This window comes from Leucoraja erinacea, chromosome 16 (genome assembly GCF_028641065.1).
Source record: "Leucoraja erinacea ecotype New England chromosome 16, Leri_hhj_1, whole genome shotgun sequence".
Taxonomy (NCBI): domain Eukaryota; kingdom Metazoa; phylum Chordata; class Chondrichthyes; order Rajiformes; family Rajidae; genus Leucoraja; species Leucoraja erinaceus.
This window is the reverse complement of record NC_073392.1, coordinates 8,147,449-8,168,662: the sequence shown is the minus strand read 5'-3', so window position 1 is coordinate 8,168,662 and position 21,214 is coordinate 8,147,449. Positions and strand designations below refer to the sequence as shown.

The window sequence follows — 21,214 nt, the reverse complement described above, 5'->3', positions numbered from 1 at the left end:
ACCAAGATGCCCCATCTACGCTAGTCGCACCTGCCCGCATTTGGCCCATATCCCGCCACATCTTTACCTGTCCAAATGTATTTTAAATATTATTCTAGCACTTGCCTCAACTACCTCCTCTGGAAGGGTTTACCCACCACCCACTCTATTTAGACGATAGAGATACGGTGCAGAAACAGGCCCTTCGGCCCACTGAGTGCGAACCAACCAACGATTACTAGTACACTATTTCAATCCTAAACACTCCAGACAATTTACAACTTTTATCAAAGCCAATTAACAGACAAATCTTAATTTCTTTGAGTGTGGGAGGAAACCGGAGCAGTCACAGAGAAAACGTACAAACTACGTACAGACGGTACCCGTAATGTGGATCGTACCCAGGTGACTGGCGCTGTAAGGCAGCAACTCTACTGCTGTGCCACTGTGCTGTCCTCTCATCTTAAACCTATGTCCTCTGCTTCTTGATTTCCCCTAATCTGGGTAAAATACTTTGTAAAATCGCGTTTGCTCGCTGAATTTCATCAAAAGTAAGTCAATAATGCCTTATTTTTGATGAAATTCAGCGAGCAAACGCGATAATTCCCGATATTTTGGACCTTTAAATCTCCACGGCAAATGTCGGCTGTTCACTTCCGCTGGATTGGCACCTTCAGCTCCCTCTTTAATTTACCTTAGTTTCTATCTTTTTTTTCCCTGTAAATCTAGGTAGCTGTGCCTCACGGTCACCCCGACTGGCACAATAAATTGCAGATCAAAACCTGGCCGTTTTCTATGTTTTTAACGGGTGGGAAAGTGCGTGTTTTCCCATCCACTAACATGTACCGGAACTCTAGAATGTCCTCCACTTGAGATTTTTGGTCACGTGGGTGCGGATCTACGCTCCAGTGACCTTTAGTGAAATCACCCTATACACCTCTATAAAATTACCCCACAGTTTTTTTTTTAGAAAGCTGGGATTTTACATGTTGTTACCCAGCTCAGGAAATTCACAGGGATATTGATCAGTGTTGGGCTACATGTTGGGTTACCTTGCTCTAGTTGCAAAGGAAATCCACGAGAAGACTCAGATCTTCAAGCATGTTATCATTAATGAAGCCCAGAAGACAACTGGGAGCAGAAGTAGGAGTTTACTAATAGGAGCAGCAGTTTGATGAGCATTGGATAAGTTTAATAGCAACAGCAGCAGTTTGATGAGCATTGTAAGAGTTTACTAACAGGAGCAGCAGTTTGATGAGCATTGAATACGCAGGAGCAGCAGTTTGATGAGCATTGAATAAGTTTAATAGCAGTAGTAGCAGCAGCAGTTTGATGAACATTGTATGAGTTTACTAGCAGGAGCAGCAACAGTCTGTTGCAAAGATCCTCTGCTATAGGATCTTTGGTCTGTTGGGCATTGAGGGGAGATAGTGGTGGATGTGAGAGAGCTGGAGAAGGAGGGGCAGGCCCCAGCCCCGGCCTCCGCCTCCCTCCCTCCCCTCCCACCCTCACGTCCCGGCAGAATGGCGGCCTCCCTCAGTCTGCGGGCAGCGAGAAGGCTCGGCACACCGGCGGGTCGCGCCGCTCGCCAGGTTGGTTGGGGAGGGGAGGAGGGGGGGGAGAGTGCGGGGACTCCGGGCCTAGTCTCGGCCGCAGGCCCCGGCCAGGGGGAGAGGAGGGAGGGGGGAGGCCCGGCTCAACTCAACTCGGACCGGCCGCTGAAGCTGGAAGGTTTTGTTGACCTACCTACCGCTACCTACCTCAGCGGGCCGCTCGTCGCCCTCTCCGGGTAACGGGGGGCGGGGGGTCACTGAAGTGTCGGGGTCGCCGCCGGGTTCACAGGGACGGAGTTAGAGTGAAGTCGGTACAGAGTGAAGTGAAGGATGGCACAGTGTACTGCAGCACAGTGCATGTTCAAGTTGGTACAGTGAAGGTGGTACAGAGTGAGTGTAGTGTGGGCAGCACAGTGCATGTTCAAGTTGGTACAGTCAAGTGAGTGAAGTTGGTACAGAGTGAGTGAAGGATGGTACAGAGTGGAGTAAAGTTGGTAGAGAGTGGAGTTGGTACACAACACAGTGTATATTGGTACAGAGTGAGTGTGAAGGATGGTACAGTGGAGTTAAAGTTGGTACAATGCATAGTGTAGGCAGCACAGTGCTAAAGTTGGTACAGAGTACAGTTGAGGTAATGATGTATTAAAAGTAGCATGCTGTACAGTAAAGTTGGAGCAGTGTATTGTAAACGTGGCACAGTGTATAGTGTAGGCAGCACAGTGTTTACTAAAGTTGGCACAGAGTATAGTAAAGGTAACAGTGTATTAAAAGTAATGCAGTAAAGTTGGAGTAGTGTATGTTTTGCAAAGGTGGCAGAGTGTAGTGTGGGTAGCACAGTTTATATTGAAGTTAGTACACAGTATAGTGTAGGTGGCACAGTGTATAGTAAAGTTGGCACAGTGTAGCACAGCCAACAGTGTATAGTAAAGTTGGTACAGGGTGGAGTGAAGGTAATGGTGTATTAAAGAAGCACAGCGTATTGTCAAGTTAGTACAGTGTGTAGTCCAGAGTGTAGTGTAGGCAGCACAGTGCATATTAAACTTGGTGCAGTGTATAGTGAGGGTAACACAGCGTATTAAAGTCTGAAGAAGGGTTTCGACCTGGAAAATCACCCATTCCTTCTCTCCAGTGCCTGAAGTTACTGAGTTACTCAACTTTTGTGTCTTATCTTTGGTGTATTAAAAGTAATACGGTGTATAGTAAATATAGTGTGTATATATAAAATAAATATAGTGTATATTAAAGTCTCAAGAAGGGTCTCGACCCGAAACGTTGCCTATTTCCTTCGCTCCATAGATGCTGCCTCACCCGCTCTACCGATGGTGTATAGTAAAGTTGGTATCAGTGTATAGTAAAGATAGTACAATGTATATTAAAGGTAACACAGTATAGGTGCCACGTTGTGTAGTTGGCACAGTGTAGAGTGAAGGTAGTACAGTGTATAGTAAACTTAGACCAGTGTATAGTAAAGTTGGAGCAATGTTTAGTGAAGGTATGTACAATGTGTAGTGTTCTTCAGGCGTCTCAATCCGATACGTCATCTATTTCTTCTCTCCATAGATGCTGCCTCACCCGCTGGGATTCCCCAGCATTTTTGTCTACCTTTGACTTTTCCAGCATCTGCAGCTCTTTCTTAAACAGTTTATATTGAAGGTAGTACAGTGTATAGTGTCGGTGTCACAGTGTGTAGTAAAGTTGGTACAATGGTGGTGGTGGCGGCACAGTGTACGGTGAAGGTATCACAGTGTATATTATAGGTAGCATAGTGTATTGTAAAGCTGGAACAATGTATAGTGTGGGTGCCACAGTGTATAGTAAAGTTGGTACAGAGTATAGTAAAAGTAGGAGGGTGTGGAGTGAAGTTGGTATAATAAATGTGGCACTGTATACAGTAATTTGGAACTGTGCACATTAAAGGTGACACAGTGTACAGTAAAGGTAGCGGTTTATAGTGAAGGTAGTAAAGTTTATAGTAAAGTTGGAGCAGTGTATGTAGCACAGTGTATAGTGAAGGCAACACCTTGCAGAGTGAAGGTACCACAATGTATGGTGAAGGTGACAGTGAATAGCAAGGGTAGCTGTTTATATTAAAGGTAGCACAGTGTATAGTACAGTTGGGGCAATATATAGCGCACATAGTACAGTGCAGGTGCCACAGTGTATAGTAATGTTGGTACAGAGTATGGTAATGGTGGCACAGTGTACAATGAAGGCAGCACAGACCCCTGCAATAATATTAGCAGACCTGAAGCAAGAAATCATTGCCATCAATCATATTTTCCTGCCGAGTTGCGCTGTGCTACAAGATGATCATATCAAGATTTACAACCAGAATTATCTTGCTGCTTGTTTCATCTTGACGTTTGTGGATTGGTTTGGATTTCCGTGCTGTTTCTTTTCCCATTTTGAACAATGGAATGTTACAGTGGATTGCTGATAACATAAAATGGAGAGCGAAAAGATTCATTGGGATATGCAGGCTATTGGATGAAAAACCTTTCAAACTTTTGTTCCATCACATTTGGAGTATTGCTTGCACTTCTGGTCTCCATACCTCAGACCCGACGTGTAGGATCCATTGAGAACTCAGGGGGACCCGGCGTGGGGGGGGCGCCGAGAACTAGAACTAAGATTGGGGGGGGGGGGGGGGGGGGGACAAAGAAAGGATGAGTACTTTTTGTAACTTTGTCAGTGCCTTTGTGGCAACTCTTTTATGTGCTTTGTATGCAAAAACAAAGACTTTCATTGTACCTAGGTATGAATGAATCAATAAGTTTATTGGCCAAGTATTCACATACAAGGAATTTGCCTTGGTGCTCCGCTCGCAAGTGACAGTGACATACAGTGACAGTTAGGAATGGCACATAACACATTAAACATTAGGTACAAGTGACAATAAAGTATCATCATCAACAGGAAGGATCTGGAGTCCTTGGGGAGGGTACAGGAATGGGGGTTCACCCAGATGTTGCAGGGATTCAAGAGTATTAGTTCTAAGGAGACATTGGTTAAATTTTGGAAAAAGACACAACATGCTGGAGTAACTCAGCGAATCAGGCAGCATCTCTGGAGAACATGGAGAGGTGACATTTCGGGTTAGGACACAGAGATGTCCCAATTATAAGAAGGACATCTTTGCTATTGTGGGAGTGCAGAGTTGGTTCACAAGGTTAATCCCCGGGATGGCGGGACTGTCATATGAGGAAAGATTAGAAAGACTGGGCTTGTATTCACTGGAATTTAGTAGGATGAGACGGTATCTTTATAGAAACATATGAAATTATAAAAGGAGAAGCTAGATGCAGGAAATATGGTCCCAATGATGGGGGAGTCCAGAACCAGGGGCCACAGTCCAAGAATAAAGGGGAAGCCATTTAAAACTGTAAAACGTTTTCAACCAGAGAGTTGTGAATTTGTTGAATTCTCTGCCACAGAAGGTAGTAAAGGCCAATTAATTGGATGAATTTAAAAGAGAGATAGAGCTCGAGGGGCTAGTGGAATGAAGGGATATGGGGAGAAGGCAGGCACGGGTTACTGATTGTGGATGATCAGCCATGATCACAATGAATGGCAGTGCAGGCTCAAAGGGCCATAAGGCCTCCTCCTGCACCTATTTTCTATGTTTCTATGATGCCTGTCCTGCTGAGTTACTCCAGCACCTTGTAGTCTTTTTTTGGACAAACACAAATTGTTTTCTCTGCAGTGTTGAAGGCTTGAGGGATCACCGGCAGAAGTATATAAAAATATGAAGAGCATAGATAGGGTAGATAATCAGAGTCTTTCTTCCTAGAGCAAACCTATAAAATATTAAATGGCATGGTTCTTGGGTGAGAGGGGCAAAGTTTAAAGGAGATGCACAAAGCAAGTTTTTTACACTGAAACCGGCTACTAGAGTGGTGGTGGTAGCAGACACGATCGAACACTGGTGAGGTATTTAGACAGGCACATGAACATGCAGGGAATTGACAGATAGACATAATTTTTCAGGCAGGTGGGATTAATTTAATTTGGCAACATGGTCAGCACAGACATCGTGGACCGAAGGGCATTAGTTTAGTTTAGAGATACAGCGTGGGAACAGCCCCGCCGAGTCCGTGCCTACACGATGGGGACAATTTACTGGTCAATTAACCTACAAACCTACACATCTTTACAATGTGGGAGGAAACTGGAGAAGACCCATGTGGTCACAGGGAGAACGTACAAACTCCGTACAGACAGCACCCAGAGTCAGGATTGAACCCGGGTCTCTGGAGCTATAAGGCAGCAACTCTACTGCTGCGCCACAGTGCCATCCCGATATGCTCCTTTTCTCTACTGTTCTGTGTTTTACAGTCTTTATAAATATTAGGTTTTATGCTCTGCCGCTCATTTAGGCAATAAACTCTAATTCCCCACCTTTGAATGTTAAACAAATTCAACAACTTTCAATTATGCCTTCTACCAATTATCCAAACATCTCATAATTATTGACTTATCTGCTGAGAGAAATTGTGCCTGTCATAATTTCTGCACCTCGACTAATTCTCCCCTGAGCTATCCTGATAGTTTGATTATGGAAAATGGTTTTAAAAGCAATTCAATATTTTGTTGAAAATTGAAGAGAGGTTTAAGAAATAAATGCATAAAGAAGGTTCTCTCAGGCAGTGAAAAGACATTCAAAAGAATAAACTTGATTTAGTATTTTGCCTAATAAGGCTGCTGAAGCCTCAAGTTATTGATACTTGTTGTGCATAGTAATGTTATTGCAGAGTAAAATTGCCAAATTCACTGAAACTAACGTGAAAACTGTGAAATGGCATGGGTATCTTTTTTGTGGTATATAAATACAGGTTGGTATTAGAAGATTGGCATTGAGTCATTTACCTCTGGCAAACTCAGTAGTCCAGTCCATAGATAGACACAAAAAGCTGGAGTAACTCATCGGATCAGACAGCATCTCTGGAGAAAAGGAATGGGTAAGGTTTCTGGTCGAGACCCTTCTTCAGACTTCTTCAGACTTGTCTGAGGAAGATTCTCGACCCGAAACGTCACCTATTCCTTTTCTCCAGAGATGCTGTCTGACTTGCTAAGTTACACCAGCTTTTTGTGTCTATCTTCGGTTTAAACCAGCGTCTGCAGTTCCTTCCTGCACATTCAGGAGTCTAGTCATTGAGTAAGCTCAATCTCAATCCTCCAAGGTATTGTTCATAATTGAACCGTCAATCAGACTCATTGATCTGCCCTGCTGGGACAGGTGTCTCTGGAATTAAGAATTCCTTCCTTGTCTTCATGTAAACCTGCAGTATGGTATCTGATTGAGAGTCATAGTCATGCAGAATGAAAACGGGTTCTTCAGCCCAATCTATCCATGCAGCTAGTCCCAAATACCCCCCCCCCCCCCCCCCCCCCCCCTCCCCATTTGGTCCATATCCTTCAAAACCTTTCCTGTACACGTACCTGTTCTAATGCCTTTTAAACGTTATTATTGTATCTGCTTCAACTAGTCCTCTAGCAGCTCGTTCCATTTATCCACCACCCTCTGTGAGGGAAAAGTTGCCCCTCAGGTTCCTATTAAATCTTTCCACTTTCGTCATAAATCTATGTCCTCTGGTTCTTGATTCCCATACCCTGTGAATAAGACTCTGTGCATTCACCCTATCTATTTCCCTCTTGATTTTATATAAAATTTGATAGGAGTTGCTTTAAATAAGGAACAGAAAGTTTACTACCTCTGTAGTTTAGTTTAGAGACACAGCGCGGAAACGGGCCCTTCGGCCAACCGAGTCCTCACCGACCAACGATCCCCACATATTAACATTATCCTACACACACCAGGGACAATTTACACTTGTACCAAGCCAGTCATGGGGAGAATGTACAAACTCCGTACAGACAGCACCCGTAATCAGGACCGAACCCAGGTTTCCGGCGCTGCATGCTCTCTAAGGCAGCAACTCTACCGCTATGCCACCGTGCCACCCTTTACGTTAAAATGCAGTAGTTTCTGTCTGTGTATGTGGAGTCTTTGAGCTTTGCCATTCTGAACCCACGCTGAAATGCCTCGAACCTGGATAACTACAATGTTTTCTTTCTAAGAAGGTGTGCAAACTTTCTGTTGCGTGACTCCACCATAATTCTTCAGTCAGAGGGTGGTGAATCTGTGGAATTCTTTGCCACTGAAAGCTGTAGAGGCCGTCAGTGGACATTTTTAAGGCAGAGACTGATAGATTTTTGATTAGTACGGGTGTCAGAGGTTTTGGGGAGAAGGCAGGGGAATGGGGTGAGGAGGGAGAGTAAACTTGGTGCAGTAGACTTGAAGGGCCAAATGGCCTAATTCTACTCCTATTCTTTATGACCTTATGACCTTCTAATATGGCTTTGAGGTTTGTAAGTTTGGCAATTGATTTTTTTATATGCGTCAACCGTTTAGCTGGCAAAAAGCCAATCATTGTTGTGACATTATAAACATTTATAACTTCATAACTCAAGGGAGCAGAATTAGCCCATTCGTCCCATGGAGTCTACTCTGCCATTCAATCCATCTTTCCCTCTCAAGGCCAATCTATCTTTCCCTCTCAACCCCATTCTCCTGCCTTCTCCCCATAACCTCTGACACACTACTAATCAAGAACCTATCAATCTCCACTATAAGGATCCCCAACACTTGGCCTCCTCAGTCATACGTGGCAATGAATTCCGCAGATTCACCACCACATATATTGTCTTTATAGACAATAGGTGCAGGACTAGGCCATTCGGCCCTTCGAGCCAGCACTGCCATTCAATGTGATCATGGCTGATCATCCCCAATCAGTACCCCATTCCTGCCTTCTCCCCATATCCCCTGACACTGCTATTTTTTAGAGCCCTATCTAGCTCTCTCTTGGAAGCATCCAGAGAACCTGCCTCCATGGCCCTCTGAGGCAGAGAATTCCACAGACTCACCACTCTCTGTGAGAAAAAGTGTCTCCTTGTCTGTTTCTAAATGACTTACTCCTTATTCTTAAACTGTGGCCCCTGGTTCTGGACTTCCCCCAACACCGACCGGGAACATGTTTCCTGCCTCTAGTGTGTCCAAGCTCTTAACAATCTTATATGTTTCAATGAGATACCCTCTCATCCTTCTAAACTCCAGAGTGTAGAAGCCCAGCTGCTCCATTCTCTCAGCATATGACAGTCCCGCCATCCCGGGAATTAACCTTGTAAACCTACGCTGCACTCCCTCAATAGCAAGAATGCCCTTCAAATTGGGGGACCAAAACTGCACACAATACTCCAGGTGTGGTCTCACTAGGGCCCTGTACAACTGCAGAAGGACCTCTTTGCTCTTATACTCAACTCCTCTTGTTATGAAGGCGAACATGCCATTCACTTTCTGCTGGTTTTCCGCTGGCTGGTTAGCACGCAACAAAAGCTTTTTACTGTACCTCGGTACATGTGACAATAAACTGAACTGTAGCTGTAACTCTTAAGATGCCAATAGACAATAGGTGCCGGAGTAGGCCATTCAGCCCTTCATGCCAGCACCGCCATTCAATGTGATCATGGCTGATCATCCTCATCCATGTCTTTCTTCATGGATGAGCGGATGGCAATATTTACATGAGAAAAGCTGTTAACTTTGTTTACATGTATACATTGATGAGCAGGTGTAATAGTGCTAAATAAAAACCCTGGAAGTGGTTTTGTAATTCTACTGTAATTAATGCGGGGGAAAAATAACCGATGAGTAAATTATTCTTAAATGATTTAAACGTGTATGCATCGGGGCAATGGATGAGTTTTTAAAATAAAAATAAAATTAATCTTAAAAAAACAGCGGCCTGGAAAGTAGAGAATATTGTTAAATCTGATTCATCGGCTTCTCTTTTGAATCTGATGTAGCGCACAATAAATGGCTAATTTGAATATTAGTTCCAGATCTATTTGGCCACATCGATTGAGCACTAGATGCAGAAAATTATCTTGAGAAAATGCTTATTGTCAAAATAAGTACCAGGCTAATGGTGCCTGATATGTGCATAAATGGCCCCACAAGTGGCAGAGAGCTGAATGCCTTATTAAATCTGGAAATCCAAAAGTTGCTCTGCTGCGTTCTGTCACACCCCCTGTTTACTTCACGATTGCTGCATCTTGGCCCTGGGCTCTCTGTTTTCATTGAGGATGGCATATTTCCCCATTAATTCCACTTGCAGCTCACCATAACATTTAATGTTTTGCCATTACAAGTATATGCTGGATTTGCATACCATGACATTAATTATTGCCAATCAACCTGCCTAAAATTGTTTTTTTTCTCTCTTGTGTTCTCTCTCTCTCTCTCTCTCCTCCCCCCCCCCCTCTCCCCCTCCTGCAATCAGCAACCCTCGATGGGCATACTGCCACAGAGAAATCACCAGTTTGGAGAAAGCTGTGTGGCAAAGCAAAGACAGGAGCAAACTCCAGACAGTACTTTAGAGATACAGCACTACACCCACCGTGTCTGTGCCAACCAGTGATCACCTCGCACACTAGCACTATCCTATGCACGGGGGACAATTTACAATTTTTACCAAAGCCAATTAACCTACAAACCTATCCGTCTTTGGCGTGTGGGAGAAAACTGGTGCACCCGGAGAAAACCCACGCGATCACTGGGAGAACATACAATCTCCGTACAGTGTCCACACTCAGGATTGAACCTGGATCTTTGGCGCTGTAAGACAGCAACTCCACTGCTCCACCACTATACAGCCCACAGGCCTAAACAAAGATGAGGGGGGGATCTCATTGAAACCTAGCAAATAATGTAAGGCCTAGATAGAGTGCATGTGGAGATTATATTTCCAGTAGTGGGAGAGTTTAGAACCTGAGGGCACAGTCACAGAATAAAAGGATTTTCTTCCATAATGGAGATGAGGAGGAATTTCTTTAGCCAGAGAGTGGTGAATCTGTGGAAATCACAGATGCCGGTGTGGGCCAAGTCACGAAGGCAGGAGATTGGCGTTGAGAAGGATAATTAGATCAGTCATGATCGCATGGTGGTGCAAACTCAAAGTAATATGTAAATATTAGGACTGTCAAGCAATTATAAAAATAAATAACACTAATCTTACAATTGTTACAATTTGTTAATTTTGGTTTCAATCATGTATTTGAATGATACATTTGTTCTTATGAACCTTTCAAATGTTTGTTGAGGTATACTCAATAAAAGAGCAGACCTCTTTTAAATGTGTGGCTGTAATGCTGTGAACTCTCAGTAATGAAGGATTGAGTGGAAAAGGTATGAACACTTTGATAACAACCATGATAAAGGTATAAATATTTCAGCAAGGCTTTCTGAACTGAACTCCCATCTTTACTCCTGAACATCCTGCCATTTCGTGCCAGTTGATTAATTTTTGTTTTATTCACTTGACAAGCTCAGTAATTGACTTGTTTTAAACTATGTTTTGCAGAGGACCATCGCAAAAATGTTTCACCGTTGCATTGTTTTTCAGCTTACTCTTTTTTATTTCCCTTATTGCCGCTTTGACAATGATTTCTGTAGATTAGCAGTTTGGTTGTGAGCCAGATGTCTTTTGCTAATGGTGCATCACGCACTGTTCTTCGGTCAACTATGCTATAATTCTGAGGTGTTTGTTACTGCGCACTGAAGACGAATATGTGGTAATTATGTTTCTGAATATTTTGCAGTGTGGAAGGATGCCGTTTGGCCCATCAAATGCTAGCTCTCAGAGCTGGCCCATCAGTTTCATTGAGATGAGGAGGAATTTCTTTAGTCAAAGGGTGGTGAATCTGTGGAACTCATTGCCACAGAAGGCTGTGGAGGCCAAGTCAATGGATATTTTGAAGGCAGAGATGGATAGATTCTTGATTAGTATGGGTGTGAGGTTAAGGGGAGAAAGCAGGAGAATGAGGTTAGATCAGCCATGTTTGAATGGCGGAGTGGACTTGATGGGCCAATGGCCCAATTCTACTACTGTCATTTATGATCTTATGATTCCCCCACTTACTTTCATGTAACTTTCCCTTTTCACCGCTATAAACTCGCCCCATTTCCCACACATACCAGTCTAGGCTAGAGACTGTTAATAACTGCCAGTTAACTTACTAGAATATTGACACGGAATGCTGGTGTAACTCAGCGGGTCAGTCAGCATCCCTGTCTCTCAGCCTGAAGAAGGGTCTCAACCTGAAACGTCGCCTATTCCTTTTCTCCAGAGATGCTGCCTGTCCCGCTGAGTTACTCCAGCATTTTGTGTCTATCTTTGGTGTAAACCAGCATCTGCAGTCCCTTCCGACACGCTTGTTAACTTACTGGTGCATCTTTGGGATGTGGCAGAAGCTTGGGGTGAACATGGAAACTCCACGCAGACAGCATTGGAGGTCAGGATTGGTGCTGTGAATCATCCGCACTACCTGCATGCCTGGAACACACTGCCAGAGATGGTTTAATTTAGTTTTGAGATACAAGGCTGAAACAGGCCCTTCGGCCCACCGAGTCCGCACCAACCAGCGATCCCCGCACATTAACACTATCCTACACTCAGGACAATTTTTACATTTATTCCAAGCCATTTAACCTACAAACCTGTACGTCTTTGGAGTGTGGGGGGAAACCAAATTTCTCACAGAAAACCCACGGTCATAAGGTCATTATTGATAGGAGTAAAATTAGGCCATTCGGCCCATCATCTACTCCACAATTCAATCATGGCTGATCTATCTCTCCCTCCTAACCCCATTCTCCTGTGTTCTCCCCATAACCTCTGACTCCTGTACTAATCAAGAATCTATCTATCTCTGCCTTAAAAATATCCACTGACTTGGCTTCCACAGGCTTCTGTGGCAAAGAATCCCACAGATTCACCACCCTCTGACTAAAGAGGTCACAGGGAGAACATACAAACTCCGTACAGACAGCACCCGTAGCCAGGATGGAACCCTGGTCTCTGGCGCTGTAAGGAAACAACTCTACCGCTGTGCCACTGTGCCGCCACAATGGTGGTGGAGACATAAAAGATAGTGGCATTTAAAAGGTTTTCAGACGGGCATATGGGTATGCGGGGAATGGAGGTATATGAGTGACGTGCAGGCTGACGAGATCAGATTTAACTTGGAATCGTGTTCATCATGAACATTGTGGGCCAAATGGCCCATTCCTAGTTTTTACTGCTCTGTGTGTTCTATGTGCACCACTATGCTTCCCACCAATTCAAAAGACTGGTGTGATAAATTTGCAATAGGTGTGGTGAAAGGTTGTTCGTTTGCTCGTGTGTCAGACGGTCGCCCAACGCTGTTGGCTTCTGTCATCGTCCAACATGTTGACAGAATCGGCATAACGCCCAACGCATCACAGAGTGGCATTTTCGTGCCGTTCCGTTTTCTATGGACATAACGGTGATCGTGGATCACAGCAAAAATAAGGGGAAATTTTCTTCTGTCATGATCCCCGAAATGAAATGTTGTCAAATTGATAGATGAAATGAAAGTGGCAAAAAATGATTAGCCCAAGAAATATAATGAAGAAATCTGAAGAAGGAAGGAATCAATCGTAAATTAGTCAAAAATCAGCTTTCTATTTCCTTCGCTCCGTTCACATTGTGCTGCTGCCTCAAATGCCCGCTGAGTTTCTCCGCTATAGATAATTTTTTATATACAAGCCCCATTAAAAATCCTTCAATTTGGGGCTGCGAGAGGTTGCAGTTGAGAGATCTGCAGTTTCCTTTTTAAACCCCGCCCCCTAAGCAGAAATATTTTCTTCATTGTAAGAATCGGGCATTACTAAAAGCAGAAATATTTTCTTCATCGTAAGAATCAGTATTTTTTGCCCAAATGACCCTCTATCTAGAACTTATATACACGTGTTATATACAAGCCCCCATTCTGTAAACCAACAGGTACATACCTTTAATTGTTTGTTTAAAAACCCTGGGCGCGCGAGGTTCTTGCAGAAAGTAGATTTACGCAGCCCATTTACTATTACCGGTGGGATCAACAGATGCCAGCTAACATCCAGCATTCATCAAAATGATTATTCTCCATGAATCTTGACTACAGCCTGAAATATCATGAAAACCTTGAAGCGGAGATCACAAGAGCTATGAACAGGAGCACCCATTAAGCCCTTTGAGCCTTCTCCACCCTGCAAAATGATCATGACTGATTTATCCGGTATCCTGCTCCTACTTTCATTCTGCATCCCTTGATCCCTTTCGATTTAAGAATCGCATTTACCTCCTTTAGTCATAAAGCATGGAAACAGGCCGTGTGGCCCAACTTGCTGATGCCAACCAAGATGCCCCATCTACACTTGTCCTGTGTTTGGCCCATATCTTTCTAAACACCCTAATGTAAGATTTTGATTTTAGAGACACATGTGGAAACAGACCCTTCGGCACGCCAAGTCCGCGCTGACCAACGATCACCTGTGCACGTTCTATCCTGCACACTAGGGAGAATTTACAGAAGTCAATTAACCTACAAACCTACACGTCTGGTTTCAATCCTGACCACTGGTGCTGTTTATATGGGCATTGTACATTCTCCCCGTGACCGAGTAGGTTTTCCCTGGGTAGTCCAGTTTCCACCCACACTAGAAAGACGTCCGGGTTTGCAGGTTAATTGGCTTCAGTAAATAAATTGTAAATTGTCCCTAGTGTGTAGGATAGGGCTGATGTGTACGGGGATCGCTGGTCTGCACGGACTCAGTGGGCCGAAGGGCCTGTTTCCGTGCTGTATCTCTGAAACTAAATGAAAAAAGGCACGGGCCATTCGTTGATGAAGTCGTAGAAGATGACCAGACTAGGACACCGCCCTGTGGAACATCTGCGGTGATGTCCTTGAGCTAGAATGGTTGATCTCCATCAACATCAATCATTCCTCATTCTTCACGTTCACGTTATAAGAGTAGAATTAGGCCATTCGGCCCATCGAGTCTACTCCGCTATTCAATCATGGCTGATCTCTGCCTCCTAATGCAATTTTCCTGCCTTCTCCCCATAACCTTTGACACCCCTTTTCTAATCACAAATTTGTCTATCTGTGCCTTAAAAAGATCCACTGGCGGCTTCCGCTGCGCTCTGTGGCAATGAGTTCCACAGGTGAACTATCTTATTGCTGTTCATAAGTTCTAGGAGCAGAAGTAGGCCATTCATCCCATCAAGTCTACTCTGGCATTCAATCATGGCTGATCTATCTTTCCCTCTCAACCCCATTCTACTGCCTTTGCCCAATAACCCTTGACACCCTTGCTAATCAAGATTCAGTCAATCTCCGCTTTACAAATCTCTATTGATGGCCTCCACCGCCATCTGCGGCAATGAATTCCATAGATTCACCACCTACTGCCTGAAGAAATTCCTTTCTAAAAGTACGTCCTTCTATTCTGAGGGTATGGCCTCTGTTTCTCTGCTTCAATTTTACAAAGGCTGATCAGTGCCGCAGAATGTCTGATGCTGTTTTGATGTCCTGGGAAGGCACTCTCATCTTGATTCTAGAATTCAGCTCGGGTTTTGATCTGTGCATCTGCAGTGATGTCTTGTTCTGCGTAATCCTGTGGAGCCCAAGTGGAGTATCATTGGGCAGATTATCAGGGGAGAATTACTCCTTTGTAACACTGCCTGATCCTTCCATCTCTTTACGGAAGAGTGACACTGGACTGGTTTGGCAGTAATTGGATAGATTCAATCTGTTCTGCTTTTTTTTTTTTTTTTTTGCAGATTTAAGCTTCTCTAGCACTTTGGTAGTCATCACCTTCAGCAAATTTAGCTGTCTCTGGCATCCTGTGCCAGTAATCTTATCAAGGAAAGTAAAAGTCTATGTGTTTGTTAGATTTCATGAGCTCTCGTTTCCTTTAGTTTAGAGATGCAGCATAGAAACAGGCCCTCCCACCCACTGAGTTCATACCGACAATCGATCACCCATTCACACTAGTACTATGTTATCTCACTTTCCCGTCCACTCCTTACACATTAGGGGCAACTTACAGAGGCCAGTTAACCTACAAGTCTGCCCGTCTTTGGGATGTGGAAGAAATCCCGAGCACCTGGAGGGAACGCATGTGGTCATGGAGGATGTGCAAGCTGCACACAGCCTGGACCTGTGGTCTGGATTGAACCTGGGTCTCTGGCGCTGTTAAGCAGCAGGTATACCAGCTACGCCAACGTACCACATTGCTGTGGACACAAAAACCCTGGACCAGACTTTCTTCTCTCAAGTGCATTAATAAGCTAAGTGAGTTTGTATAACCCACGTGGTCACAAGGTGAACGTGCAAATTCCGCACACACAGCACCAGAGGTCAGGATGAAACCCTACTCTCTGTCGCTGTGAGGCTGCAGCTCTTCCCACTGAACCGTCCTAATGGTTCTTGTTCTTAAATTTGTCCATTTCTTTTCTGTCCCTCACAACCTTATCTTGCTACATCTCATGTTATACCTTCTGTTTTTCCATTTACATCTTGGTCCTCATTCACTAACTGACTCTTTCGTGAAGCCCTTTAATTCTTGAAAGTAAAAAAATAACTGCACATGCTGCAAATCTGAAATAAAAGTAGCAAATGCTGGAAATACGCAGCAAGTCATGCAGCATCAACAGAAAGAGAAATGGATTTAATGTTTGAGGTATGAAACCCTTTGTCGGAAAGGTTCGACAAACCTTCGACCTGAAGCACTAATGTGGCAGAGTGGTGCATGGGGTAGTGGTGCCAGAGACCCTGGTTTGATCCTGACTGCGGGTGCTGTCGGGACGGAGACTGTTCGTTCTCCGTGTGACCACCTGGGTTTTCCCCAGGTGCTCTGGTTCCCTCCCACACTCCAAAGATGTGCAGGTTTGTAGGTTAAATTGGGTTCTGTAGATTGTAAGTTGTCTCTAGTGTGTAGGATAGTGTTAGTGCTGGAGGATCGCTGGTTGGCATGGAATGGGTGGGCTGAAGAGCCTGTTTCCATGCCTGTACCTCTAAGCTATATTAAACTGAACTAAACACTGCTTCATTTTCCACAGAAGCTGCTTGACCTACTGAAAGTTTCAAGCAATTCCTGTTTTTAGCCCCTTAACACTTGCCTATAAGTTGGGCCAATGGGTCTGTTTCCACGCCCTTTTGCCCTACTCATCCCTGCCGACCAAGATGTCTGCCTGCTTAGCCATGCATCTCTTGACATACAAGAACAACTTGGCAATACTTTTGAAAGTCATAATACCTTTTCTTTCTACTCTGTGTCTATTCTCTGTATTTGGTATTTAAAATTTTTTTGTAAATATTGTGTTGTATGTGAAGCTATCTCTTGTCAAACAATTTTACAGATTGAGCAAAGCACTGGACTCCTGGAATAATAAGTGTAATGGCATAATGATGGCAGTACTCGATATTCATTGAATACCACTTTGTGAAATGGGCATGCGACCTTTCTTCAGCCTTGGTCTGCAGAAGGGTCCATCCCAAAACGTCACCTATCCATTCCCTCCGCAGATGCTGCCTGATCCGCTGAGTTCCTCCAGGACATTTGTGTTTTGCTCAAGATTGCGGCATCTGCACTCAAGAATCTGCATTTCACTAAGTGGTATTTAACGAACAGAGAGTATTTCCATCATTATGTCATTACACTTTTTTTTTTTTAGCAAATTATACAATTTTTAGCGATTTTTTTTACTAAATTTTGTAATTGGAATGAAGCATTGCAAATTATTCCGTTCCTTTAGGAACAAATACATGGAATTAAAGTTAGATAATCTTTCTTTTCAGCCAATTTCCTTGGTTAAAATTGAAGGTTATAAATATTTAAAATGTTCGGTTGCCAGTTGCGTCTGTGTAATTATGCTGTGCTAATAATACAGCTTTCATGACATTTATTTCAATGCGATACTTTTGAGCATCGGTGAAAACTGGGCCAACGTTTGATAGCGCCTTTAAGAGACTGCCATTCTGGTGGAGACAAGTCATGTGTATGTGAAAATGAGTCACACTTGAGGCAACATTTTTTAAAGATCGGCCGTTAGTCTCAACTTACTGGGTAAAGGGCGCAACGGTGGCGTAACGGTGGAGCTACTGCCTAACAGCGCCAGAGTTCTGGGTTCAATCCGGTGCTTGTCTGTACAGAGTACACACACTGAACTTTTTTTTTTTTCCCTCTCGTTCATTATATTGTTTACAGTGTACTATGTGTACATGTTCTGTTGTGCTGCTGCAAGTAAGAATTTCATTGTTCTATCTGGAACATATGACAATAAAACTCTCTTGACTCTTGCAGTGCGTTCTCCCGTGACCTACATGGGTTTTCTCCAAAGTCTTCGGTTTCCTCCCACACCCCAAAGACGTGTAGGTTAGTTGGCTTAGTTAAAAATGTAAAAATTGTCCCTAGCGAGTGTAGGATAACGTTTGTGTGCGGGAATCGCTGGTCCGTGTGGGCCGAAGGGCCTTTTTCCGCGCTGTATCTCTAAACTCAAACGGACCTGATTAAGGAGGAAAGCAGACAAATGTGGAGTGCTTACCTACCCTACCATTCCCTCCCTCCCATTGAATCCATCTACACTTCATGGTGCCTCGGCAAGGCCACCAGCAGAGAGGGGGAATGCAAGGGTACATTTCAAGTAACCCTTGCATTCCCCCTCTCTCTCTGTCTCTTCCCCACCTTAGTTATGCTGCTTAGTTTCTCTGTATCGATTCGCCATCACCTTTCCCACAGCCAACAATGGACCATTGTGGGCTCCACCTTTCCATGATCATCGTTGCAGGCTTTGATCTGTTCTATTCATGCCGTTCCTTCATTGTTCTTTCAACCTTTTCATAGAATCATAGAAAATAGGTGCAGGAGTAGGCCATTCGGCCCTTCGAGCCTGCACCGCCATTCAATATGATCATGGCTGATCATCCAACTCAGTATCCCGTACCCGCCTTCTCTCCATACCCCCTGATCCCTTTAGCTACAAGGGCCACCTCTAGTTTCCCTCTCCCCTGACTCTCAACCTAAAGAAGGGTCTCAAACCAAAACATCACCCATTTCTTTTCTCCAAAGATCTACCTGACCCGCAGAGTTACTCGAAGATAGACACAAAATGCTGGAATAACTCAGCGGGACAGGCAGCATCTCTGGAGAGAATGAATGGGCAACTTTGCGGGTTGAGACCAGAGTTACTCCAGCATTTTGCGTCTGAAGAAGGGTCCCAACCCGAATAATCACCTATCCATGTTCTGCAGAGATGCTGCCTGGCCTGCTGAGTTACACCAGCATTTTGTGTTTTTTTTTCTTCTTGCACACCAGCATCTGCAGTTCCTCGTCTCTCTATCTTTTACAGCGCCTTTTGAGAAGCTGGACTGGATTCCAGGGACAAATTATTTATTTCCAGACAAATACACCTCAATGTTTGCCGACATAATCCTAACAAATAGTGAATGGATTTAAAAATGTCAAAAAAAAGTGAAAGCTTCAACACAGTTTTCTGTGGCGTTATGATACGTTTAGCAGGCTTTTTGCAGTCTGATGTTGTAATCTGATGAATTCCGTCAGTGATTCCGAGCATCCCAAGTGTCATAACATCCCAAGAAAGTGACAAGGCGGCACTGATTTCTCCATTTCCCTTTGACATGTTAGTTATGTTAGCTTCTTGCCAATGCTGTTCTGAAAACTTGCATCAGGAAGTATATACCATTACCCTGAGGTGACTGTCACGCTAACTTTCTCTGTATGAAATGTCGGATACCAAATCTTCGATCTTCCCACTGCACAGTGAAACAAAACACGTTCACTTTTATCCTCAGTTGAGTCACTTTATTAATTCAGAATCGGACTGTCAATGACTTGTTTGTATGATCTCAGTGGAGTGAGATAATCCCTCTTATCCACAACTTTTCACATGTATTCCAGGAGTTTGCAGTGTATCAAATGATGGCAGAAGATTGCTTGGAATTTTAATGCCAGAATTATTTTTAAAAAACCGTGGGCGTAATGACAAAGTTAATATGGTATATTATCCAGAGTCCAGAAAAAGCCCTGAGGTGCTGGATATTTGCAAAATATATCGTCGAGTAGATTTGTATTTATTTTCAGCAAGTTGTTTGAACATACAAGAAGAAACTTATCTACATTTTACAATACATCAAAAATCTTCGTTTTATTTTGCAATGTCATGAGCTTCAAGAGTCAAGAGTGTGTTGCTGTCATATGTCCCGGAGTGGAACAATGAAAACAAATGAAATCCTTACTTGCAGCAGCACAACAGATTTGTAAACATAAGCTTGAGTAACTCAGCAGGACCTATAGTATCTCCGGAGAGACCGAATGGGTGACGTTTCGGGTCGAGACCCTTCCTCAGACCTTCCTAAAAAAAACCCCCAAAAAAACAGTCTAGTCAATGATTCATCTACTCTGGGCAAAAAAACTCTGGGTATATGAATATGAATATGTTCATATATAATTTTTTTCCCCAGAGTAGGTGAATAATTGACCAGAGGGCATAGGTTTAAAGTGAAGGGGAAATTATTTAATGGGAATCTGAGGGGTAACTTTTTCACGCAAAGGGTGGAGGGTGTATGGAACGAGCTGCCAGAGGGGGTAGTTGAGGCAAGGACTACCCCAACGTTTAAGAAACAGTTAGACAGGTACATGGACAGGACAGGTTTGGTGGGATATGGACCGAGCACAGGCAGGTGGAACTAGTGTAGCTGGGACATGTTGGTCTGTGTGGGCAAGTTGGGCCAAAGGGCCTGTTTTCATGCTGTATCACTCTATGACTATATAAATAAAGCAAAGCATATTAGTGCAAAAGCAAAATCAATGGCCCCAAGTCTTTGCAGTTCAGTCGTTATATGTAGTTTGTAGTGTTTAATAGCCTGATGGTTGTAGGGAAGAAGCTGCTCCTGAATGTTACTGTTTTCAGGCTCTTGTATCTTCTTCCTGATGGCAGGAGTGAAATGAGACCGTTTCCAGGGTGGTGTGGGTCCTTGATGATGCTGGCTGCCTTATTTGAGGCAGTGACTCCTGTAGATCCCTTCGATGGTGGGGAGGTCAGTACCTGTGATGGACCGGGCAGTACCCCTAATGGAACGTGGCTATGACCGTATATAATGTAATGGAATAGTTAGCTTATAAGCAATGAAGGTCTTTAAATCTTCACTTGGCAATCAATTAATAGAAAGGTCCAGAACGGACTAAATAGCAGAAGAGAAATGGGGGTTTGCATGGTTTTTTTTTCTCTCTCTTAAAAATTCAATGTGTATTATCAATGTTATTTGAAAAACATTGCTTTTGTGGCAAATAAAATTGTTATTGGGTCGCAGTAGTGGAGCAACAGAAATGATTTACCCTGTGGCATTCAGCAAATACATTCCGAGTTTATCACTTTGTTAAATGAAGTGCCCCGTGCTTCCAGTGCTGTCTGGGTGGCATTGTTTCAATCTACTTGAGCCGAACACTGTTCACATTCACTCCAATCTTAAGTACAGATTTCATCATTGTTTTCATTTTTGTATCTGATTTGAAATACTACTAAATCACGACGAGTCAAGTTAGGATGGCATGCCGTGGGTCGCGGTGAAATTGCTTATTTGCTCTTGGAACAGAGCTGCTGTTCTTATGCTGAGGAGTAATCTTTTCTCCCTGTTCCTTCAGAAAATTTCCACAATCCGTTTAACACCGCTGAAAGCAAATGCCAGCCTTTCCTTTTAATTGCTCCACAATACTGTCCATTTGCTACCATTTTTATAGCTGTCAATTATCAGAA

At 43.7% G+C, this 21,214-nt stretch overlaps 1 protein-coding gene across 1 annotated transcript in view; it reads left to right on the top strand.

Moving 5' to 3' along the window:
* The first annotated feature begins 1,460 nt into the window (after window positions 1-1,460).
* The window catches only part of suclg2 (succinate-CoA ligase GDP-forming subunit beta), a 257,573-nt gene continuing 237,819 nt past the window's right edge, over window positions 1,461-21,214 (top strand). Inside the window, exon 1 of the mRNA XM_055647635.1 lies at window positions 1,461-1,571. Within this exon, the coding sequence (XP_055503610.1) occupies window positions 1,503-1,571 (69 nt within the window). The 5' untranslated portion in view covers window positions 1,461-1,502. The remainder of the gene's footprint in view (window positions 1,572-21,214) is intronic.